The following is a 22,593-nucleotide window of genomic DNA, read 5'->3' as shown; positions in this document are numbered from 1 at the left end:
GCCGCTGCACTTGACTTGAGCAGCGGACATGAAGCTATCCTCCAAGCAATCGCCGAGTTGAGGACTGAACTGCTTACCAAGGCGGGGACACAAGCTACTGAAATCCGGAACCAGGCCGACCAACTGAGAGCAGAAATTAAACTTGCTACCGACAATGCTAACGCCAAAAATGAGGCTCTGGATAAATGGGTGATCACCCTGGAGTCTGCAGCCGACAGTCACTCCGACCAGATTGCGTCTCTGGAGCGGGACATGGCTACCGTGCGGAGAGAGCTCGCCACTCAGAAAGCACGACACGAGGACCTGGAAGCCCAGTCACGCCGCAATAAACTACGCATTACCGGGATAAAGGAGAGATGAGAGGACGGGAAGCGCCCGACGGACTTTATATCTCAATGCCTGAAGGAGACGCTCGGCCTCGATAAGCCCCCTTTATTGGACCGAGCACATCGCACGTTGCGGGTGAGACCAGGTGACACTGACCCACCGAGAGCCTTCATCATCATATGCCATTATTACACGGAGAAGGAGGAAGTTCTGAGAAAAGCCGGGCAGATGAAGCATCTAACCACGGGGGACGGTGATAACATCCGCATCCAGCCGGACTACACACAGGCAGTCGCCAAGCAGCGGGCAGAGTTTAATGAGGTGAGGGGCTTGTTGAGGACCTGCGAGGGAATCCGCTATGGCCTGTGGTACCCAGCGGAGCTGAGGATAACGACGTCGGATGGCGTGCGCACAAGCTTTAAAGACCCAAAACAGGCCAAGGATTTCATAATGAAAAACTTTAAGCGCGCGGCCTAAAAAGGTTTAGCGGTGAGAGGTTCTACGTTTCATACAGCGGAAGTCTCCAGTGACAACCAGCAAAAGGTAAAAACATTCAGCTTTTCAGCCCTGACCGGTCTTTGTTACATGGCATTGACAATACATTACCGGTGAGTTTGGAAATATGTTCTACTATTCCTGGTGACCATCAGTGATGTTTGAAGACATTTCACTGTTCACTTTTGCCTAACTGGGCCCTGTTAACATAATTTGGACTGATTAGAGACTCTGCCGAAGTCGAATGCGGTTTTACCACGTCCGGTGATTGCCAGCAAAACAAGTATTTGTGCTTTTTTATCTTTCTTTTTTTTTTGTTCGGTTGGGATTAAGAATAATGATACATTTAATATGGTTTTATAATCTCCACTAATTACTAGCCAAGGGTAAAGGCACTTAACTTTTGTTATTAACATAACTGGATATGTTAGAAACTCCACTGAAGTCTAATGTTATTGTACTGTGCCCACTGTTTACCAGCAAAAATCCATCATACATTCACTTACTGCTTTGAGCTGATGGGGCCCTGATATTAATGACTCAGTGGTTTTAGTATTTCCTCTGATCACCGGCGTGGGGTTGAAGTTACAGATAACCTGGTGCTAGCTTGGAAATTTAATGAGTGTATATCACATCCGATGACAATTTAGTTTAGTTTAGCTGCAACATTTTATTTTGCTATTCATATGGTTTTGGTGAGACTCGGTCTCATGAGGTAAGCTTTGTTTTGTTGTGCGATAGTGTACGACCGGGGATACATGCAGCCTCTCGTCTGGGGAGAGGCCGGCAATGGGGACTTGTGAATGATGTGTTTGATACTGTGTTGTTTTATTTTTTGTTGTTCTCAAATCTTCTTCTTTTGAATCCTATTCTACAATGCTCATACAGAGAGTTGTCACTTGTCGAAATGTTTTATAATCGAGCAGTTCCTAGTCCGATGGCTGTCATCTCATTTCAGATACTAGAACACGGCGGACCCTACTACTAGCGGTTTAGGGCGGGTAAATACGAAATTTACAAACTGGAACACCAAAGGGCTTAATCACCCAGTAAAACGCAGTAAGGTGTTTTCTCACTTATTGAAATTGCAAACAGATATAGCATTCTTAACTGAAACACACTTACTTAATGCCGATCACACCAGACTTAAGAGGGGGGGGGTTTCTCTTTTCCATTCCAAACTTAATGCTAAATGCCGTGGCACAACGATCTTAATTAAGAGGGATGTGCAATTTGGGCACACAAATATAATTCCAGATAAAGATGGCCGATTTATTATTGTCCAGGGACATCTGTTCAATGTGCCAGTGGTTCTGGCTTGTGTTTACACCCCCAACTGGGACAATGCTAAATTTTTCAGTGATTTTTTCTCCCTTCTTCCAGAGTTAAACAGTCATCAATTGGTCCTCGGGGGAGATTTGAACTGTGTTCTGGATCCCACTCTGGATCGTTCAAGAACCATATCTGGAACACTAAGTAAATCAGCAGAGACCATAAATGCTTTTCTCCAAACGTATGGGGCGATTGATGCGTGGAGATATAGAAATCCGGTTTTGAGACAGTATTCATTTTTCTCTCCAGCACACCACTCATATTCCAGGATAGACTATTTTTTGCTGGACAAAAAACTCCTGCCCCTCCTGAGATCTAGTGAATATGAGGGTATTGTTATTTCCGACCATAGCCCAGTAACAATGGCGCTTTACTTTCCGAATAACGAGCCTCCACAACATACCTGCAGACTCAACCCACGTCTTCTGTCTGATGAAGATTTTGTTAACTTCCTATCAGCGCAAATCAGTCGCCGGATACAAGCCACTGTAACCTCTGGGAAGCGATGAAAGCTTATTTACGCGATCAGATAATATCTTATAATGTAAGTATGAACAGAAGACGCTCAGCACGCCTTAACGAGCTCATCTCTTTAATAAATGATGTCGACCGAAAAAATTCAGAAGCTCCATCTGCTGATCTTAGTAGGGAGAGAATAGGTTTGCTAACTGAATTTGACACTCTCTCGTCTAGTCGGCTGAGGAACTTCATCTCAGATCCCGTCAAGAGTTTTATGAGCATGGAGAACGTGCCAGCAAGCTACTTTGTCACCAACTAAGACAATCTGCAGAGGCTGGATTTATTGCGGAGATTAACACCCCAGAAGGGATAACCACAGATCAAAAAGGCATAAATGAGCAATTCAGAAAATTTTATGCCACTGAAAATTGTGACAATGCGAAGCTAGCTCAGTTTTTCAATAGTCTCGAAATCCCAGTAGTAGGTCAACAAGATAGGACAGATCTTGACAACAGCATCTCAGCCGCAGAAACTGATTGGGCAATTAAACGTATGAGGAGCGGTAAAGCCCCCGGGCCAGACTGCTTCCCGACTGAATTTTAAAAAAAATTCTCAGACAAACTAATCCCTCTTCTAAAAAATGTTTATGCCGAAGCTCTTGAGCGTGGAACGCTCCCCCCTACAATGACCCAGGCCACTATTTCTGTGCTCCTTAAGAAAGGAGAGGACCCCCTGAAATGTGAATCATATCTGTAAACCTACTTTGCTGCGACTACAAGATCTTAACTAAAGTTCTGGCTAGTAGATTGGAGTCTGTCATACATACAGTGATACACCCAGATCAGACTGGTTTTATTACAGGGCGGCAGCTTTTTAGCAATGTACGTAGGCTTTTTAATATTCTTTATTCTCCGGAAAAGTCACAATCTGCAGAGGTCTTGCTCTCCCTCGACGCACACAAAGCGTTCGATCGTATTGAATATGAATATCTATTTGCAACTCTGGAGAGGTTCGGTTTTGGACCAGCCTTTTGTTCCTGGATAAAGGTCTTGTATGCTACACTGCTGGCCTCAGTTCGCACTAATAAGACAATTTCCAATTATTTTCCTATACGTAGGGGGACCAGACAGGGCTGCCCCCTGAGCCCGCTTTTATTCGACCTGGCCATGGAACCGCTGGCAGTTGTACTAAGGAGTACTGGGGAGCTCAGGGGTATTGACAGGGGGGGGCAAACTCACAAGCTGTCTTTATATGCGGACGACCTGATACTCTATCTGTCCAACCCTTCTATCTCTATACCTAAGGCATTAGAAATTATCTCTAGCTTTGGGAAGATCTCAGGCTACAAAATCAACCTTACCAAGAGTCTGCTCTTCCCTATTAACGACCAGGCTCAACGGATGTCCTTCGACATATATCCACTAAAAGAAACTCGTGACACTTTTACATATCTAGGTGTATCAGTAACACGTAAATATAGTGATTTATTCAAACAGAATTTTAAACCAGCCCTAGAGAAGGCCAAGCAGGACCTTGTCCGTTGGTCAGCACTGCCTATATTGCTTGCCGGCAGAGTCAATTCTGTTAAAATGACAATTATGCCTAGGTTCTTATTCTTGTTTAATACAGTGCCCGTTTTTATCCCAAAGGCCTTTTTTAATGAGTTAGATAAATCAATATCCGTCTTTATATGGAATAAGACCATCCCACGGATAAGGAGGGCGCATCTTGAGAAACAGAAAGAGGCTGGAGGTTTAGCATTACCAAATTTTCTACAATACTATTGGGCGGCTAATATTTATAAATTGTCATACTAGGTCTCTGCATTTTATGAAGGGGATGGACCTGTATGGATTGAAATGGAACAATACTCCGCCCATCCTGTGTCCCTACCTTCTTTAGTATGTGCACCACTACCACTTAGTAAACAGCACCTTACAAACAATCCTATTGTGAGTGGCTCACTACGAATATGGTCTCAATTTAGGACTCACTTCAAACATAGGAAAGATACGTCTTCTCTCCCAATCTCAGCTAATGCACTCTTCCCGCCCTCACTTACGGACACAGCCTTTAGGTTATGGTTCAGGAATGGTCTGAAACGGGTGAAGGATCTTTTCAAGGACGGTGTGTTCATGTCTTTTGAGCAGCTTGTAAACGAGTACAATATTCCCAGATCACATCCATTAAGATATCTGCAGGTGCGCGGCTTTGTTCGTAAGCATTTTCCTTCCTTTCCGTCACTCCCACCAAATGACTGGATAGAGGAGTGTTTGGGTGGAGATCCAGACCAAAGAGGGGGAGTGAGCAGACTGTATGAGAGAATTCAAATCATAGCCTCTCCTTCACTTAATAATATTAGGGCAGCGTGGGAGGAGGAACTGGGATTTGAAGTTTCAGATGATTCCTGGGAAAGTGCAATTAGGAGAGTACACTCAAGTTCAATTTGTATCAGACGTGGTTTGCTCCAGTTCAAAGTGCTCCGCAGACTCCATTTGTCTAAAAGTAAACTGGCCAGGATATATCCAGATGTGGATCCGACCTGCTCCCGATGCTCCCAGGCTCTGGCCACCCTCTATCATATGTTTTGGGCATGCCCAAAGTTGGTACAGTTTTGGTCCTCAATTTTTGACACATTTTAGTTTCTGTCATTGTTTTTTTTGAATTATTATTGGGTTTTTTGATTTTTTTGGGGTTTTTTTGAATTATTATTTATTTTATTCTATTTATTTATTTATTTTATATATATACATTTCATGTTGTTATTATTGTTATTTTATTTTCCATATACATTGTGACTGCTGTTTGAAGCCTTGTTGACTGTGTTGTATGTGTTTGCAATATAAAAAGCCAATAAAAATATTTGAATAATAATAAAGACTATATAGACAAGGGAGGCAAGGGTGATTGAACACAGGTGAAACGCATTAGGGCGGGGCAGACAATCACCACACAAACAAGACCAAGACAGGAAGCAAAACACTGAAACACACAAGGAAACCTTATTACAAAATAAAACAGGAAGTGAGAAAGTCCAAAAAAAGTAAAAAAAAACAAAACCCTGGAGCCTCCAGGCTGAGACCATGACTAATAATAATAATAATAATAATAATAAAGATTGCTACAGCATTCACACTAATAACTACAAAATTTGTGTGAATGCTGAGAGCTGAATGAGATTGCTAAAGCAATGCTGAAGAAGCTGAAGCATTGCTGAAGTAGCTGACGCAAAAGCTGAAGTAGCTGAAGCAACAGCTGACGATTAAAAGCAGAACTTGAAAGCTGGAGGTTGAATGTCCTGAAATGTCGGATAAAGGCTTGAGTAGTTAATGTAATGTATAACAAACAGCAAAAAACTGTAAATAATGAACAAAATGTAAAAACCAAAGAAAGAAGAAATGTACAATCAAAACTTGTAATGTCACACCTGAAGAGATTACTGACACAATACTAAAATAGTTGAAAAAGCAGCTCATATTAAACTAGAAAATTCCAGGGAAATTTTGAGTGCCACGGGGGCTACTGCCCCCGTGGCTGAGTACATGATTTATTTCCAGTGTTCAAAAGTCACCCTGATCATATTCTGGTTTTGAGAAATGTCTTGATATAAAAGACTCTGATATAAAACAATGTCACATCCCTCCACCATGTATTATGTGGGAAATATCTCATATTCTGTGTTGTTTTTTTTAATAAAAGGCAACATGTCTTCAAACTGGCATTTAAAGGGTTAAAATCCTGAAAACTAATAAACATTTGGTAGGTTTGAGCAGAACTGAAGTGGTTTAAGGGATGTATGCAAAAAAAAAAAGCAGAAAAAAATATAATAATTTAACATTACTGGGGAGGAGAGCAACGCGGCTAGAAGTGACAGCGAGAGAGGGCTAGTAGCTTCTCCTCTCCTCTGTCTCAGCGGAGACCGTCACAACTTCATTCACTCTTTTAACAAAACAAAAAAAAAAAGCAACGAAGGAAGCAGTAAATGGACTTACATATTTAAGACCTAACTAAATGTAATTTAAGACCTAACATGCGGCTAATGTAAAGCTAGCAGAGCTTGGAGAGTTGGTTATCTGGTTGCTAGGCGCACGCACGCACGCACACAGGTCAGGAGCTGCCGTTGCTGTGGCAATGCGAAAATCTGCCCAAAATTTGGCTTCTACATGGCTTCAAACAACTGCAAATTATGAGAAAACCGTTACTTCTTTTCATAAATCGAAAAGACCGTGCCAGACCTATTCCTTAAAATGAGTGAGTAAGCTCAGTGCGAAGACAGAGTGAGATTCTTTTGAAAAAAAAAGACGATTACATTAGGTGTCAATGAGAGTGAGACAGGTATTGCTGCCTGACTCGGCACCCCCGTTTAAATTTTGTGCAGACCCGGCACAACACAAGCTATTCTAGCTGTAGAGGAGTGCCTCGGAGCTGAGCACCCGTGGCACTAATGAATAAATAAATAAATGAAAAAAAAAAAAAAAAAAATAGAACAAAACAAACCAAGAAAACTTCCATTCACACACTCTCTCACACACTAAGGGGTAATATCAGTCAATATCGCTCTATATCAGCTGTGTTTAACTTCCTTTTCTTGCTGCATGTATATGTATGTACAGTATATGCATTTGTGTGTATGTGTGTGTGTGTGTATATGCACAGGTACAATGACCAGACATTAGCCTGTGCAAAATATTGCTGTATTACTGTGCTACTGTCCTGTCAACAGTCTCCTTGAATTTGAATTTGAGAGAGAGACAGAGAAAGAGAGAGAGAGAGGAACAGAGAAACACAGAGGGGGGTGAGGAGGTGGATGAGATAAGAGATACAGAGAGAGAGAGAGAGAGAAAGAGAGAGGTGCACATGTGAACTCATAGAGGAAGTGAGCAGAGCACCAGAGCTGAAACTAATGGACACTAGCAGCATCTGAACATGCAGCCACCACCCAGGAAGGTAAGACAAAGCTAATACATTAAATTAAATTTGAAGAGCATTTCAGTTAAAACACTGATATACTGATACTTTATGTATTTTACACAGTATGCTAAAAAAATATAGATTTATAGATTAATTAAAAAAATATTTGTGTATAAGAATATTTTGTGTTTGGACAGTGGATACAGTTTCTTGATCCTCTGTAAGGACAAAACCATTTGTCTGTAAGTGTTTTACAGTGTATGTACTAAATACAGATGTCTGTATAAGATCATTTAGAGTGTACGTTGTAAGGTATTTGAGACCTTCACATATTTGTGAACTCCAGAGTTGGACTTCATGTTGTCCCTTTTCTGTTGTTTATGACTGGAGACAGTTGTAACTGAGCTTCAAAGTGAAAGCTGATTAAGCTATCTCAGTGAGATCAGTTGTGAAACAGTGTACTGCTGTGTAGAGAAGTGACCAGTGCTAACAGTGTTGTAATGGTAAATGTTATATGCTTGTATGTAGAGAAGGGAGATGGTTGTAACCTTTTTGACTTTTCTGTCTGTACTTTTTAAGCCAGTGTGCTCAATATGTATCACAAGCTAGTCCCATGTGTCTGCTATTACATGGTGGAGGTGTTATTTCTGCAAAACAAACAGAACATTAAAGCTGCAAGCAGCGATGAACGGGGCCTTCACACTCCTGCGCTCACAGCACGCCATTCGAAGTGGTCACACTTCGGAGCGACCGCCAGACACTGCATTAAGACAGACTGTGTGGCAACAGAAAAGATTTAAATGATTTATATATGCATTCTCAGGTTTGACTACTAGGTAGAGCCAGAGACCACATAATAGGCACACATGAGGCTCTATATTAAACCTTACACTGAAAATGGCATGTAAATGACAGGATTGTCACATAAGAGTTGCTTACTATTTTCAGTAGGTGGTGCTGTTAATATAGTGTTACATATTAGTATGCAGATGTCATCAAACGTAAAATTTCGGAAAGATTGGGCAAAGTATCATAGAGTTAAAACCACTTCCTATATTTCCATTAGGTGGCGCTATGAGTTTTACTAAATATGAGCATGTAGATGTGTTCAGGGTGGGAGTCTCATCACACCTATAAAATTCGGCTTATTTGGACACTGCATGCTGGAGTTATAGCAGCTTCCTGTTTCATGGTGAAGGATCGAAATTCACTGTGCCGCCCCAGGCGGGCCCTTTAACGAAAAATCAAAAGCTCTGCACTATAGAATTGCACGGGTCTGAAGATGAGAATAAACCAACAATGATCTGGAATCGGACAATCTTTCGTGGACATAAAGCCACTTCCTGTTTCGTATTTAACACACCAGCAGAGCCACACCTTAAAGTGAAAACTCAAAACTGACATCCAAGAAGCATCAGCATATTCAACAAATTATTTTCTGACCCTTTTTTTGAGGGCCAGGTCAATTGTCTAGGAATAATAAATGAAAAAGTAAATCATAATACCACATGTTGCGTATAGGTGGCGCTATAAATACTACTAAATATGGACATATAGTTCTGTTCAGGGCAGGACTCTCATCGCATCAGAAATCATGGGGCTGTTTGGACAATGCATGCTGGAGTTATAGCGAGTTGAATTTTCATGGCAAAGGATCAAAATTTGCCATGCCATCAGGGGTGAGTCCTACAGCGAAAACTCAAAAGCTTTGCAATTTAACATCACAAAGGTCTTGAGATGCTGACCACAGATCATGTTGATCTGATGAATTCCCTAGGAGGAGTTCATTAAAGTACATGACCAACCAAATCACAAAAATGGCGCCAAAATTGCAAATTGAATTTAAAATGGCTGACTTCCTGTTTGGTTGAGGGTAACAATCTAGTAATGTAAGGCTGATGACATTAGGTAGTGAGCTTCTTCCGTGTCCCAGTCAGCAAAATACATACTCCGGCCACTTGCTTGTTTTCTTCTGGCCCAGTATATACCTGGTTCCCTGGCCCGAATCTGGTCTATATACATGACTGTCAGATGCTACTTCCACATCTAGACCAATTCTGGCACACACACAGAAACTCTTCTGGCTGTCAGTCAATACAGGAGGATAACAGCTGGAATCTGCCCGGATGAGGAAGTACAGTGGCAAGAAAAAGTATGTGAATCTTTTGGAATGTCATGGTTTTCTGAATAAATTTGTCACAAAATCTGATCTGATCTTCATCTGAGTCAAGGGTATTGACAAATATAATGTGTCTAAAATAATAACAAGAAAAAATCTGATCTTTCATGTCTTTATTGAACACACTCATTCAACATTCAAAATGGCAGTGGAAAAAGTAAGTGAACCCTTAGAATTTATAACTGGTTGACCTCCCCTTAGCAGCAATAACCTCAACCAGGCGCTTCCTGTAGCTCTGGATCAGAACTGCACATCGGAGGAATTTTTGCCCATTCTTCCTGGCAGAACTGCTTAAGCTCTGCCATATTCTTTGGACGTCTCATGTGTATGGCTCTCAAGTCAATCCATAGCATTTCTATTGGGTTGAGGTCTGGGCTCTGACTTGGCCACTCCAAAAGGCGGATTTTGTTTTTCTGGAACCATTCTGTTGTGGACTTGCTCCGGTGTTTTGGGTCGTTGTCCTGTTGCATCACCCACTTTCTAGAGAGTTACAGCTGATGTACAGACATTCTCAGATTATCCTGAAGAATTCTCTTATCAGTCAAAGTAGCTTTAGTCCACACCTGACACCAATTAGCTTTTTTGAGGTCATTAATTCAAGGGTTCACATACTTTTTCCACAAGTTCTATGAGGATTTTTTGGTTATTCACAACAAAGACATGAAAGATCTTTTTTTTTTTTTTTGTGGTATTATTTAAGACAAATTATATTTGTCAATACCCTTGACTTAAATGAATATAAGATCACATTTTATGACAAATTTACTCAGAAAACCATGAAATTCCAAAAGGTTCACATACTTTTTCTTGCCACTGTATATGGGCTAGACGTTTCATTTACTATAGAAGTGGCATTAAGTGCGATATTTGTACATGAAATTAGCCTTCAGATAGTCCCCAATCCCTCAGCCAATCAAATGTTAATATGTCTAAATTGGTCTTGTGGGAGACATAGCTTCTAGACCGGCACATCGAAAATGATTTAATTTTACATCACTCCAAACATAGTGCGTACGAGTTAACTCAAATATTGGTAGGGACAATTCTGTTTTCCCAAAATGTTGTTAGGGACTTGTCCTTACTGTCCATATGCAAACCTACACCCACAGTGAAATGTTACAATTCACCCTAGTTGTTAGTTGTTACATATTCTGGGGTGAAATGTAGCATTATGATGTACACTCTGTGTGTGTGTGTGTGTGTGTGTGTGTGCGTGCTCGGTGTCTGTCTGTCTGTCACATGGAGCTATGTATAGAGTGCTGATCAAATGATTCCTAACTTGTTCCTAATTGGAGGAATAGGAGTAGTTACAACTGACCCATATTACAACCATCCCCGTTCTCCCCTACACTATAGTTTGTGTATTGCAACCTGTCTACTTTCATCTTTGTTTTCCTAGTTTTAGCTGTAAGACCTGTGTGTGTGTGTGTGTGTGTATCAGGACAGTGAGAGCAGGTGGAAATCAGAGTCAAACTTTGTTTGTGTTCATGCAGTTGATTCTGAAATATGACTGTGCGTGCAGGTGAAGGAGAGCCAGCAGGTGAAGCTGGTGTTCTCAGAGCAGCTCAGTAAACTGCAGACCAAACAGCACCAGGACACTGAGCTGCTTGAGGAGATCAGGTACTGGACTCTGTGGCACTCCATGATATGGATATGTGATGAAATCCTCCAGACAGTAGCAGGCAGAGAGATCAATAGAACAACAGAAATGGAGAATTCAAGCGTGTTAAGTTACACGTGTGTTGATGTTGTGTTCCCTCAGGTCCTTCAGTAAGCACCGGGCAGCAATAGAGAAGGGGTATGGTCAGGTGAGTGAACAGAATCTATTCTGGTCCACCATCAGTTCTGTTTCTGTTCATTGTTACTGGAAATGCTCATCACTTATTGATCTGAAGCCCAGCTCAGTGTGTGTGAGTGCAGGTTCTGTGTTTGTCATCTCATGTTACTCTAACTTTACTCTCATCAAATGATCCAAGATTCCACCTTTTCAGGAAAGCTCTTTTTTACACTGTTGTGGAGAATGTGTGTGCGTGTGTGTGTGTGTCGACATTTATGTTGACAAGTGCACACCCAACTTCTTAGCAAACATCTTATTAGTCTGACAACACGAGCAGCAAATATGCACAACCATAACACAACAGAAGTGTTTCAAGAGGACACTAAGAAGTGACAGGGTGCCTGGAGGCTCACCTGGTAAAGCACATACCATGAAGGTGTAGTCCAAACCACAGAGCCCCAAGTTCAAGTCCAACCTGTGGCCCTTTGCTGCATGTCATCCCCTCACTGTCACAATCAGAATAAAAGAAAAAAATAACTTAAAAAAAGTGATGAACCCAGCTGCCACACGTTTATTGTTCAATGATTTTGTTGTGTACTTTTGGCTTTACCCAGTTGTGAAAATGTCTGACACTTTGAATCATTTACATAGACAAATATTTAATATCAGTCATTTTAGAAGTGTGGTTGTTTGTCAGCAGCAGACAGAGAAACACAGGGCCAATCATTTTACAACACACCATGACACTAAAGAGGAATACATAAGAGCGACCAGAGGGAACCCTTAAACTAGTCTACAGCCATACCATTACAGCTGGCTATGAGCTAAATGCTTATATCAGAATGCTAACATGCTTGTAATGGCAATGCTAAAGTTTAAGTTGAGTTAGCGCATACACCAAGTACAGCTGATGAAGGCTGATGGTTCTTGGTAATAAACACAAAATATCAGACAAACTGAAGTTTTGACCTGATGATGGTGTGCAGCTGAAAACATCTGTTACTTCATTTTAACGCAAAAACCAACTAAGCTTATCCAGAGATAACAACAGCAAGTCAAGGGATTAAGAAATAATGACCCTGAAGTGAAGCCGACTGAGCACAGCTCAGTGTCAGTGTTGAGACAGAGGTCACAATGAAAACCAGAGGTTCTCCATCTCCAGGCCACAGCCACAATCACTGTCATCACATCATCATGAGCACATTTTATGAAGCTTAATGTGTACACTGGTTACTACTACAACAGAGGCCCCTCAGTCAAAACATGTTGTGTTGTTGATATTGCCAAAAGTATTCAATCACCCATCCAAATAATTGAAATCAGGTGTTCCAATCACTTCCATGGCCACAGGTGTATAAAACCAAGCACCAAGGCATGCAGACTGTTTCTACAAACATTTGTGAAAGAATGGGTCGCTCTCAGGAGCTTATTGAATTCCAGCATGGTTAGTGATAGGATGCCACCTATGCAACAAGTCCAGTCGTGAAATTTCCTCGCTCCTAAATATTCCAAAGTCAACTGTCAGTGGTATTATAACAAAGTGGAAGCGATTGGGAACGACAGCAACACAGCCACGAAGTGGTAGGCCACGTTAAATGACGGAGCAGGGTCAGCGGATGCGCATAGTGCGCAGAGGTCGCCAACTTTCTGCAGAGTCAATCGCTACAGATCTCCAAACTTCATGTCGCCTTCAGATCAGCTCAAGAACAGTGCGTAGAGAGCTTAATGGAATGGGTTTCCATGGACGAGCAGCTGCATCCAAGCCATACATCACCAAGTGCAATGCAAAGTGTCGGATGCAGGGGTGTAAAGCACACCGCCACTGGACTCTAGAGCAGTGGAGACGCGTTCTCTGGAGTGACGAATCGCCCTTCACCATCTGGCGATTTGATGGACGAGTCTGGGTTTGGCAGTTGCCAGGAGAACGGTACTTGTCTGACTGCATTGTGCCAAGTGTACAGTTTGGTGGAGGGGGGATTATGGTGTGGGGTTGTTTTCCAGGAGCTGGGCTTGGCCCCTTAGTTCCAGTGAAAGGAAATCTGAATGCTTCAGCATACCAAGAGATTTTGGACAACTCCATGCTCCCAACTTTGTGGAAACAGTTTGGGGATGGCCCCTTCCTGTTCCAACATGACTGTGCACCAGTGCACAAAGCAAGGTCCATAAAAACATGGATGAGAGAGTTTGGTGTGGATGAACTTGACTGGCCTGCACAGAGTCCTGACCTCAACCCGATAGAACACCTTTGGGATGAATTAGAGCGGAGACTGAGAGCCAGGCCTTCTCGTCCAACATCAGTGTGTGACCTCACAAATTCGCTTCTAGAGGAATGGTCAAATATTCCCATAAACACACTCCTAAACCTTGTGGAAAGCCTTCCCAGAAGAGTTGAAGCCGTTATAGCTGCAAAGGGTGGACCAACGTCATATTAAACCCTATGGATTAAGAATGGGATGTCACTTAAGTTCATATGCGAGTCAAGGCAGGTGAGCCAATACTTTTGGCAATATAGTGTACATGTTACTGTGTTTTCTGTGGGTTGTGAACTGTATTTCAGGCTCTTCAGAGGTTAGCTGTTCAGTACCAGAAGAGAGACTGGCAGAGAGGAAACATAGATGCTATCACTTCTGGGTAACTCCACACTCCCACACAAACGTCTCACCAGTTGTTTCTACGGAGTTCCTTTTGTGTCAAAAATATGTATTGACTGCACATGTGACTATTTGTCTGCGTCTGTTCAACTTTGAACTGCACTTCAGTTTAATGCCACCAAGCCTCTGGCTCTGACTGCTGACATCATCTTTATTAGAAAGTCAGTCATGATGATTTAAACATGTTTTCCAAAACAGTGGTTTTGTTTATGCAAATACACCATGTTGCTTCCAGGAGATGAGGTCAGATAGCTATGAAACCTTTTAGTTGTTGCAGACCAGCTCTACAGGGTTGCCCACTCTCACATGTGGAGCACTAAGTGCAGCTGACACAGATCTTACAATCTCACACCTATTACATTACATTCGTAAGACTAACTTTTCACCTTTCTGCGATCATGGCTGTATCCACCACTGAGGTCACCAAGGTCTTGGCCTATTATTTCTGAGCTGTGTTTAATAAAAATCATGACAAAATTGGCTAAAATAACTCTACAGTGGTGCTGCAAAGATGTTGTACAACACCAAGATCAGTCAAAACATATCTCAATAGTTAATTGATCATTTCGATCATTTCAGTGACTTTATTTAAGGTGAGGGTTCTTACCCGCAAACTGCTTTGGTATTTGAGAATATAGCTAAACTTTTTGGTGGTGAACACCACCCAAATGATACAAAACCTAGCTCCAGTTAGCACAACTCTTTTCATTTACCCATTTAAATGAGAACTTTCCCTGAAGAACAGAAAAACCATCCAATCTGGCAACTGAACACAGGATAATACACAGAGGCTTATAATATATGATTATAGAAAGATGTTTGAATGTGGACTGTTATTTTTTATAGTTAAGCCACTGGTGCTGATGTGTGTGTTTTCAGAAGTGTGTTTGGTGTGTGGCGGTCAATGGTGGATGCTGCAGCTCAGACTGCTGAATCACGACTTGCTGCTGCTGAGGAGTACCGCAGGCTGACAGGACAAGTCTCTAGAAGCTTCCGCAACACAAAGGACATCCGAGCTAAGAGAGTGAGAGAGCTACACAAACTACACACACACAAACACATACAGTACACTTACAGAGTGATACTTTAAACAGGAACTCATAATTGCAATACACTGCACTGTGACCATGAAATATATGTGTGTGTGTGTGTGTGTGTGTGTGTGTGTGTGTGTGGTAGGGCCTGGAGCGGCTCCAGAGGGTACAGGGTGAAGTGCTGGATGCCCTGCGAGAGCTGCACTTGATCAAAAAGACGTACCATCGACTCAGCCACATCGCCAACATCGCCAGAGAGAAAGCTGCTGATGCACAGACCAGGTGAATGTGAGTCCGTGGTAAAGAGAGAGAGAGAAGAAAGAAGAAGCGAGAAGAAAGTCTTATATATACTAGAAAATTCCAGGGAAATTTTGAGTGCCACGGGGGCTACTGCCGGGATGAGTACATGATTTATTTCCAGTGTTCAAAAGTCACCCTGATCATATTCTGGTTTTGAGAAATGTCTTGATATAAAAGACTCTGATATAAAACAGTGTCACATCCCTCCATCATGTATTATGTGGGAAATATCTCATATTCTGTCTTGTTTTTTTTTAATAAAACAAGAGGCAACAATGTCTTCAAACTGGCATTTAAAGGGTAAAATCCCGAAAACTAATAAACATTTGGTAGGTTTGAGCAGAACTGAAGTGGTTTAAGAGATGTATGCAAAAAAAAGCAGAAAAAAATATTGATATATGATGATTTTATAGCATTTTCTTTGTGTGTCCTTTTTTGGACGCAAGGAACCCCAGAGGGTTCAAAATGTGTTACCAGTGTATAATAGACCTGTAACAGTAACTGACATTAGATTTTAAAAATATGTCAAAAAAGACACTTTCTTGCAGAAATCCATACCTTCAGCTGTAACACAGCCAAAATGATCAGCAAATCAAAAAAGAAAAGTGAAGAAAATGTCCAAAAAAGGACAGAGGGACCCCTGAGGGTTAATAAATCCCATGAACCGCTATTTAAATTACCACTATTATGTTTTTTTCGGTGCGAACATTACTGGGGAGGAGAGCAACACGACTAGAAGTGACAGCGAGAGAGGGCTAGTAGCTTCTCCTCTCCTCTGTCTCAGCGGAGACCGTCACAACTTCATTCACTCATTTAACAAAACAAAAAAAAAAAGCAACGAAGGAAGCAGTAAATGGACTTACATATTTAAGACCTAACTAAATGTAATTTAAGACCTAACATGCGGCTAATGTAAAGCTAGCGGAGCTTGGAGAGTTGGTTATCTGGTTGCTAGGCACGCACACATGCACACAGGTCAGGAGCTGCCGTTGCCATGGCAATGTGAAAATCTGCCCAGAATTTGGCTTCAACATGGCTTCAAACAATTGCAAATTATGAGAAAACCGTTACTTCTTTTCAAAAACCGAAAAGACCGTGCCAGACACTGAAGCCAGAAGTTTCTTAGAGTCTTTATTCAGATATTCCTTAAAATGAGTGAGTAAGCTCAGTGCGAAGACAGAGTGAGATTCTTTTGAAAAAAAAAGACGATTACATTAGGTGTCAATGAGAGTGAGACAGGTATTGCTGCTGGACTCGGCACCCCCGTTTAAATTTTGTGCAGACCCTGCCTGTCAAAGTTACATTTTATGAATCCCAACAACTATGTCTACATTTTGAGATAGAATTATTTGTCTCCTTTTTACAGTTTGGCCGTGAGCTCGAGTTAAAAATAAAAATAAAGGTCATTTTTTACTGCTTCACGCACTCTAGCCAACTGATGCTGTCACTGTGATTTCCACTTCTCCTTTGAGTGCTCATAGTTTGAAAAGTTTACATGTTATGTAAAAACAGTTCCTGTGTTTTTGAGAGGGCAGAAGTTTTCCTCCGTTTTATAGTTTGAATCACATTTCTACGTGCAGGTATGAGAGAGCTGGGTGACTCAGAAAAAAGGTGAAATTTTGTAGAAAAAAGGTGAAATTTTGTGGGTTTTTAAAGAAAATTCCAATGCATTCCTAATGCATTATTTATTCCCAGTATTTTGGGAATAACTTTGGGAAAAACTGGAATTTTAACACCAAAAGTCATAGCACTTCTTTCGGGATCAAGACGCACGTTTTGATGTATATTTTACCGGGGTTTTCTCAGCTATTCTAGCTGTAGAGGAGCCTCGGAGCACTAATAAATGAAAAAGATCTAAATGTATATGCCCAACTTGAAAACCCTCCATGGGAGGAAAGATGAGGGGGAAAAGGCGGAGCCCCAAGGCATCTATTAATATTCCTTCGGGCTTATTATTATTCTTCCGCCAAATTTTGGCGCGTAACTCGTCCAGCAGCTTTGAGAAAACCCCGTATGGCGCAGGGTAAGGGACTAAATTAAGACCACTGAAAAGGATACAGCCTCCACTGACTTCTCAAAGTCAGCTACTGATCTGGCCAGTGATAACGTGGAGCTGATAACTGAGAGGCTGGCAGTGGGAATTGCCCACTATTCATTCACCCTTGGAAGCTAACAATTAGCTTCCAGTGGGTTGCTAGCCTCAGCTTGCTAGTTACCAGCCTTGGAAGTTACTACACATCATGCAATGTTTTGTTTTATAATACCCATTAAAAAAAGTCAGAGGAAGTGAAAGCCAGAGTAATTAATTCTGTCTTATTGTGTTGTACACACAGAGCTGTCAACTGTGGACATGTTGCTACAGTGTTTGTATGTGCAAAATACAGCGTGTGTTAAATGCTGTCTCAGGGACAGAATGAATTCAGTCAGAGATTATTTATGGAACTGTTTCAGATAACATGTGGGTACACTCTGGATATTTATGTCTCATATGTTTTGCCTTCCAGGGCCAGAAAGAGTGAACATGGGATCTTCCACTTTAAAACTGGCCTACTGAAGATGACTGCTAAGGTATGGAGCTGAATTACTGTTCATCGTCAAATCAGAAATTAAAGTAAGAAGGTCATGTTTTTTATCTGTTTATCTGAGGCTTTCTACATTCATGACATGGAGGTTAATTTAATAACCATTTTCCATTTGGTGATGGTGTAAACAGCTGTGGCTTCTCTACCTATAAACATGTATGCTGTAGTCAGGGCAATGACCTGAGGTGACCTGACGAGGTCAGAAATACAGTTTAATGAAGTACCGTAAGATTTAAGTTTAGTTATCATGTGTGTGTGTGTGTGTGTGTGTGTGTGTATGTGTGTGTATGTGTGTGTGTGTGTAGCTCACTGCTAGGTTGAAAGAGTGTGACAACCGTTTGACTGAAGTTCGTAATGAGTATCTCCTGGCTTTAGCAGCAGTGAATGCCCATCACCAACACTACTATACCAATGACTTACCGCATATTATGGAGGTAACACACACACACACACACACACACATATACACACATGTATATCTGAACACTGACCACATGATTTACTGACGTGTTGCAGGATGTTGGTCTGTTGACAGTGTTTCTCTTTCTGGAGCTTCTTTGTAATTGAAGCATGATGTGTTATACTTATGTTAGTAATAATACAAAACTTATCTCTGTCATCATCACTGTTTCCTTGATGTTTGATGTTCAAGACAGAGAAGTTGAAATCCCCCCTTCATCCTCTGATTTTTTTTCACCAACTAATACCCAACAGTTCCGATTCACTTTGATTAGAAACTGTAGAATTGTTTGAGGAAACTGATCCTGACTGACTCATCACTTCCAAAGGGAGAGAGAGGCTGAAGGTGCCAGTTTAAAATTTGATATTAATTACCATGATAACAAACAAAATAAAAACAGAAAAAACAACACCATACAGTGTGCACTAACGCTGCAGTGTGTATAATTAAAGGTTAACAAAAGATGTCAGTCATGTGCTGACACACTGACAGCACATGACTGACAGCATGACTGACAGCAGTTACTCTTGACACACTGGCGAGAGTAAGTAACAGTACAATTCAAAGAAAAGCTGCACTGTGACCTAATCTTGTAGAGAAATGACCCTGTTTTTTAAGTTTCAATAGGTTTTTAAGAAGTTTGCATTTATCAAATTACCTGAAATAAGTTGACAACATAGAAAACTACAGGTGCACACTGGGCACATATGCTGAAAGTTTTTCAGACTTTGGGCCTATAGAGCAGGTACATTATGACCTCCTGTTGGCTCACACACACACCACAGTTGATTTTGTGTCCCTCCACCAAACATCACCTCACAGCCTGACGTTGTCCCTATGGAACTTTTTATGAGGAGTCCTTCATGTTCATATACACCTTATTAGGTACATCTGTTCAGGCAAATACAGTGTATAATAAATGTATAATAACAGGTTTATGACTGAGCTCATATTTAAAGCTGGTGTACTGAGAGGTGTTTCTGTTGTTTTGTCCTTCCTGTTACCTGCATGAGGGGTGGTCAGAATGTTACAAACACATCTGAATATTATGCAGCACCATCACTTGGAGCGCAATGACAAAATATATGATTTAAATAACACAAGACGCTGTCAACAAAAACTGAACAACCAGGCATCATAACATTTCATTGGATTACATCAGATTAGACAGGTGTACCTAATAAAGTGACCATGGAGTGTATCGTCTGCTCTACATGAAAGTGTTCATCTGTGATCATTTGTTTGTACTGATGATATCTCATCGTCTGTTTCTCCTCATCAGCAAATGGATGGAGACATTTACGATGATCTGAGGAATCACTTACTCCTGCTGTGTGGGACAGAGCTGGACACCTGTCTGTCCACACAGAAATTGTACAGCAAGATATGGGACAGTGTGGCTAAGGTGCGTGTGTGTGTGTGTGTGTGTGTGTGTGTGTGTGTGTGTGTGTGTGCGTGAGACTGAGTTCATTATTTTGATTGGTTTAAGGGATGACTGTGTTGTCTGGTTATAGAGGCTCTTATTCTAATTCATGTTAAATCAGAGTGAGTGAAACATTTCTAATAACAGACTCACTCCGACTGGTGTTAGTGACAGACATTTGATAATGTCTGAAATAGTTAGTCTGTGCAGCAGGTCATTATGACCTACGTTGGGAACACACTGCCTGTGTTGTGTGAGCGTGGTTGCTGATGTCGCTGAACTGCTGTGGAAAATCATGTGTATGTTCACACTGGCTGTGTCTCTGCTACTGCAGCTCTCTTTCTACCTATAGTTTACAAGCTACTGTAATGTTGGATTTCTTGTCATTTATTTTTGACAGACAACGTCACCGAAATGAAAAACAACACATTCCTCGGCTGCCAAGCTCACGCCACACAGCCAACATGTTCCTGGGCCTATAATTAGGTTTGGTTTCTAGGTGACATCTAGTGGTCGTAGTAATCATGACATGTGTATTTTACAATTACTTGTCATTTATTTTAGACAGTGCCTGTCAATTAAAGTGTTTTATTAGATAGGTTAGATATAGGATATTTCTTTCGGCTCTTGAAATAGCATTGTAGGCATATAATAACATAATAATATTTCAATAAAAAAACTCAGTATGAGAGGTACATTTAAACTGAATCTCTGTCCCACTAAGTAAAACCTTAGCAGTTAAAATCACCAGGGCAACCTCTGAGTGCAGAGAGGGGGCAAACAGGCAGATCAAATTACCTTGTTAGAGACTCCTCTGGTATCTGTGGTGTTTATCAACCACTTTACTTACATTTCTACATTATTTAGACACATCTCAACTGGTTTCACTGGAAACATGTTTCAGTCCAGTTTTACTCAGGAAACATTCGGCAGTTAATTTCAGTTTGTCATTCTAACTGACTCCACATGATGTATATTCTAATTGATAGATTACTTTGGAGCTACTTTTGACTCCACAGACAAGTACTTTATATCACTGACTTGGGCAGAGTCTCCTTTCTCAGAAAACACAAGGCTTTAGCTGATAGGATTGAATAGTCTTTGATTGGCAAGCCAGAGGTTGAGAGGTGTGTTTAAGCTGAGTCCAGGTCTCACTCAGTAGGAATTGAGCACTTAGGATCACCACGGCAACCTCTTAGTGCAGATGGACAGACAGAGGTGATTCAGATCAGCTAATTAGACGAACTCTGTGATGTCTGTGGTGTTTATCAAACATTTGACTGACATTTGGCAGTTTTATTGTCTTCTCGCTGGCAAGAGACAGAGCCTGAGACATACTGGTTTCAGAATGTCCGTCCATAAGGACAAACGTCCCTTCTGGTGGACACAATATCTCAGTAACGCCTTGACGGAATTTTTGCACAATTGTTCACTTGGACTCACGGATGAAATGATTAGATTTTGGGAGTCAAAGGTCAAAGTTCAAGGGCGTGCTAACCTCACAAATCATGATTTTGGCCTTGTGAATGCAATATCGCCAGAGTTCCTTGAGGAAATCCCGCACATAAAGTAATTAGACTTTGGTGGTCAAAGGTGAAAAGTTGAAAAGTCAAGGTCATGGTGACCTCAGAACATACTTTTTAGCCATTACTCAAGATTAACACAGATACAAAGAGTTGGTTGCAACTCCATTTTTTTTTTTCTCATTCAATTTTTATTGAATTTTCTTAGATACAAAACAACACATACCAACATACAAAACACACAAAAACAGAAATCCAAATTGTATCCCAGTCCAGATCCCGCTGTAATTCCCCTACATCTCTGTCCCATGCTCTCATTCCTGCCGAGGGTGAATATTTTGTAGAGTTTAATTGATCATATAAATATGATACTATCCGTCTAGGAGCATCCTGCAACCAGCCTAGAACGGGATGAATTTTTAGTTCTGCTCCCCAGGGAACCCTGTAGGCCTTACATGCAGACCTCAGTCTAAAATAAAAGAAAAGAGAATGCTTATCAATTCCATATTGAGAGATCATTTCCTGAAAGTCAAGGATATTTCTTGACCCATTGATGTCATTAAGAGTTCTAATGCCTTTCTCTTCCCAATCCTTATTAATGAATGGTTTCCCCCCAGACAGAAATACACCAAATATGACTTACACCAAATACTTTTATGACCTATAAATCTCTCCACTGCTCTAAACACCTGCAATAGATAAGAAAATATGGGACCATAATGTAAGCCACACTTCTTAGAAGAAATGCCCATCAGGGGAAAATCTTTCAACCTTATGGGTGCGATTAAATCTTGCTCCATACTTTTCCAGGAAGAAACTTTATCGTCATCCATCCAAAATTTAAGACTTCTCAGCACAAACGCCCAGTGATATAATTTAAAGTTAGGACATGCCCATCCTCCATTGGGCTTACTGTGCTGGAGCACCGACCACTTTATACTAGGTCGTTTGTCCTTCCAAACATAACTTCTCAATAAGGAGTCTAATTTTTGCCAATAGCCTGATGGGGGTGGCAGTGGAACCATAGAGCTAATGAAGTTAATGCGGGGTAAGATATTCATTTTAATGGTCGCTATACGAGCCGGTATTGATGCTGGCAAATGTTTCCATCTACTGATGTCATCTTCTATATTTTTTAAA

General features: G+C 41.1%; 1 protein-coding gene across 1 annotated transcript in view; it reads left to right on the top strand.

Moving 5' to 3' along the window:
- The first annotated feature begins 555 nt into the window (after window positions 1-555).
- Window positions 556-22,593, top strand: part of LOC111663601 (F-BAR and double SH3 domains protein 1-like) — a 49,637-nt gene continuing 27,599 nt past the window's right edge. The window contains exons 1-9 of the mRNA XM_087177037.1: window positions 556-732; window positions 11,226-11,323; window positions 11,466-11,511; window positions 14,038-14,111; window positions 15,011-15,155; window positions 15,311-15,447; window positions 17,970-18,033; window positions 18,353-18,481; window positions 19,790-19,912. Coding sequence (XP_087033163.1) covers window positions 556-732; window positions 11,226-11,323; window positions 11,466-11,511; window positions 14,038-14,111; window positions 15,011-15,155; window positions 15,311-15,447; window positions 17,970-18,033; window positions 18,353-18,481; window positions 19,790-19,912 — 993 coding nt within the window. The remainder of the gene's footprint in view (window positions 733-11,225; window positions 11,324-11,465; window positions 11,512-14,037; window positions 14,112-15,010; window positions 15,156-15,310; window positions 15,448-17,969; window positions 18,034-18,352; window positions 18,482-19,789; window positions 19,913-22,593) is intronic.

The sequence above is a fragment of the Seriola lalandi genome, unplaced genomic scaffold, assembly GCF_002814215.2.
Source record: "Seriola lalandi dorsalis isolate HSWRI2012SDOR001 ecotype SW California unplaced genomic scaffold, Sedor1 jcf7180002054578, whole genome shotgun sequence".
NCBI lineage: Eukaryota > Metazoa > Chordata > Actinopteri > Carangiformes > Carangidae > Seriola > Seriola lalandi.
Note: the sequence above shows the minus strand (reverse complement) of the source record. Positions and strands in the feature narration are given on the sequence as shown.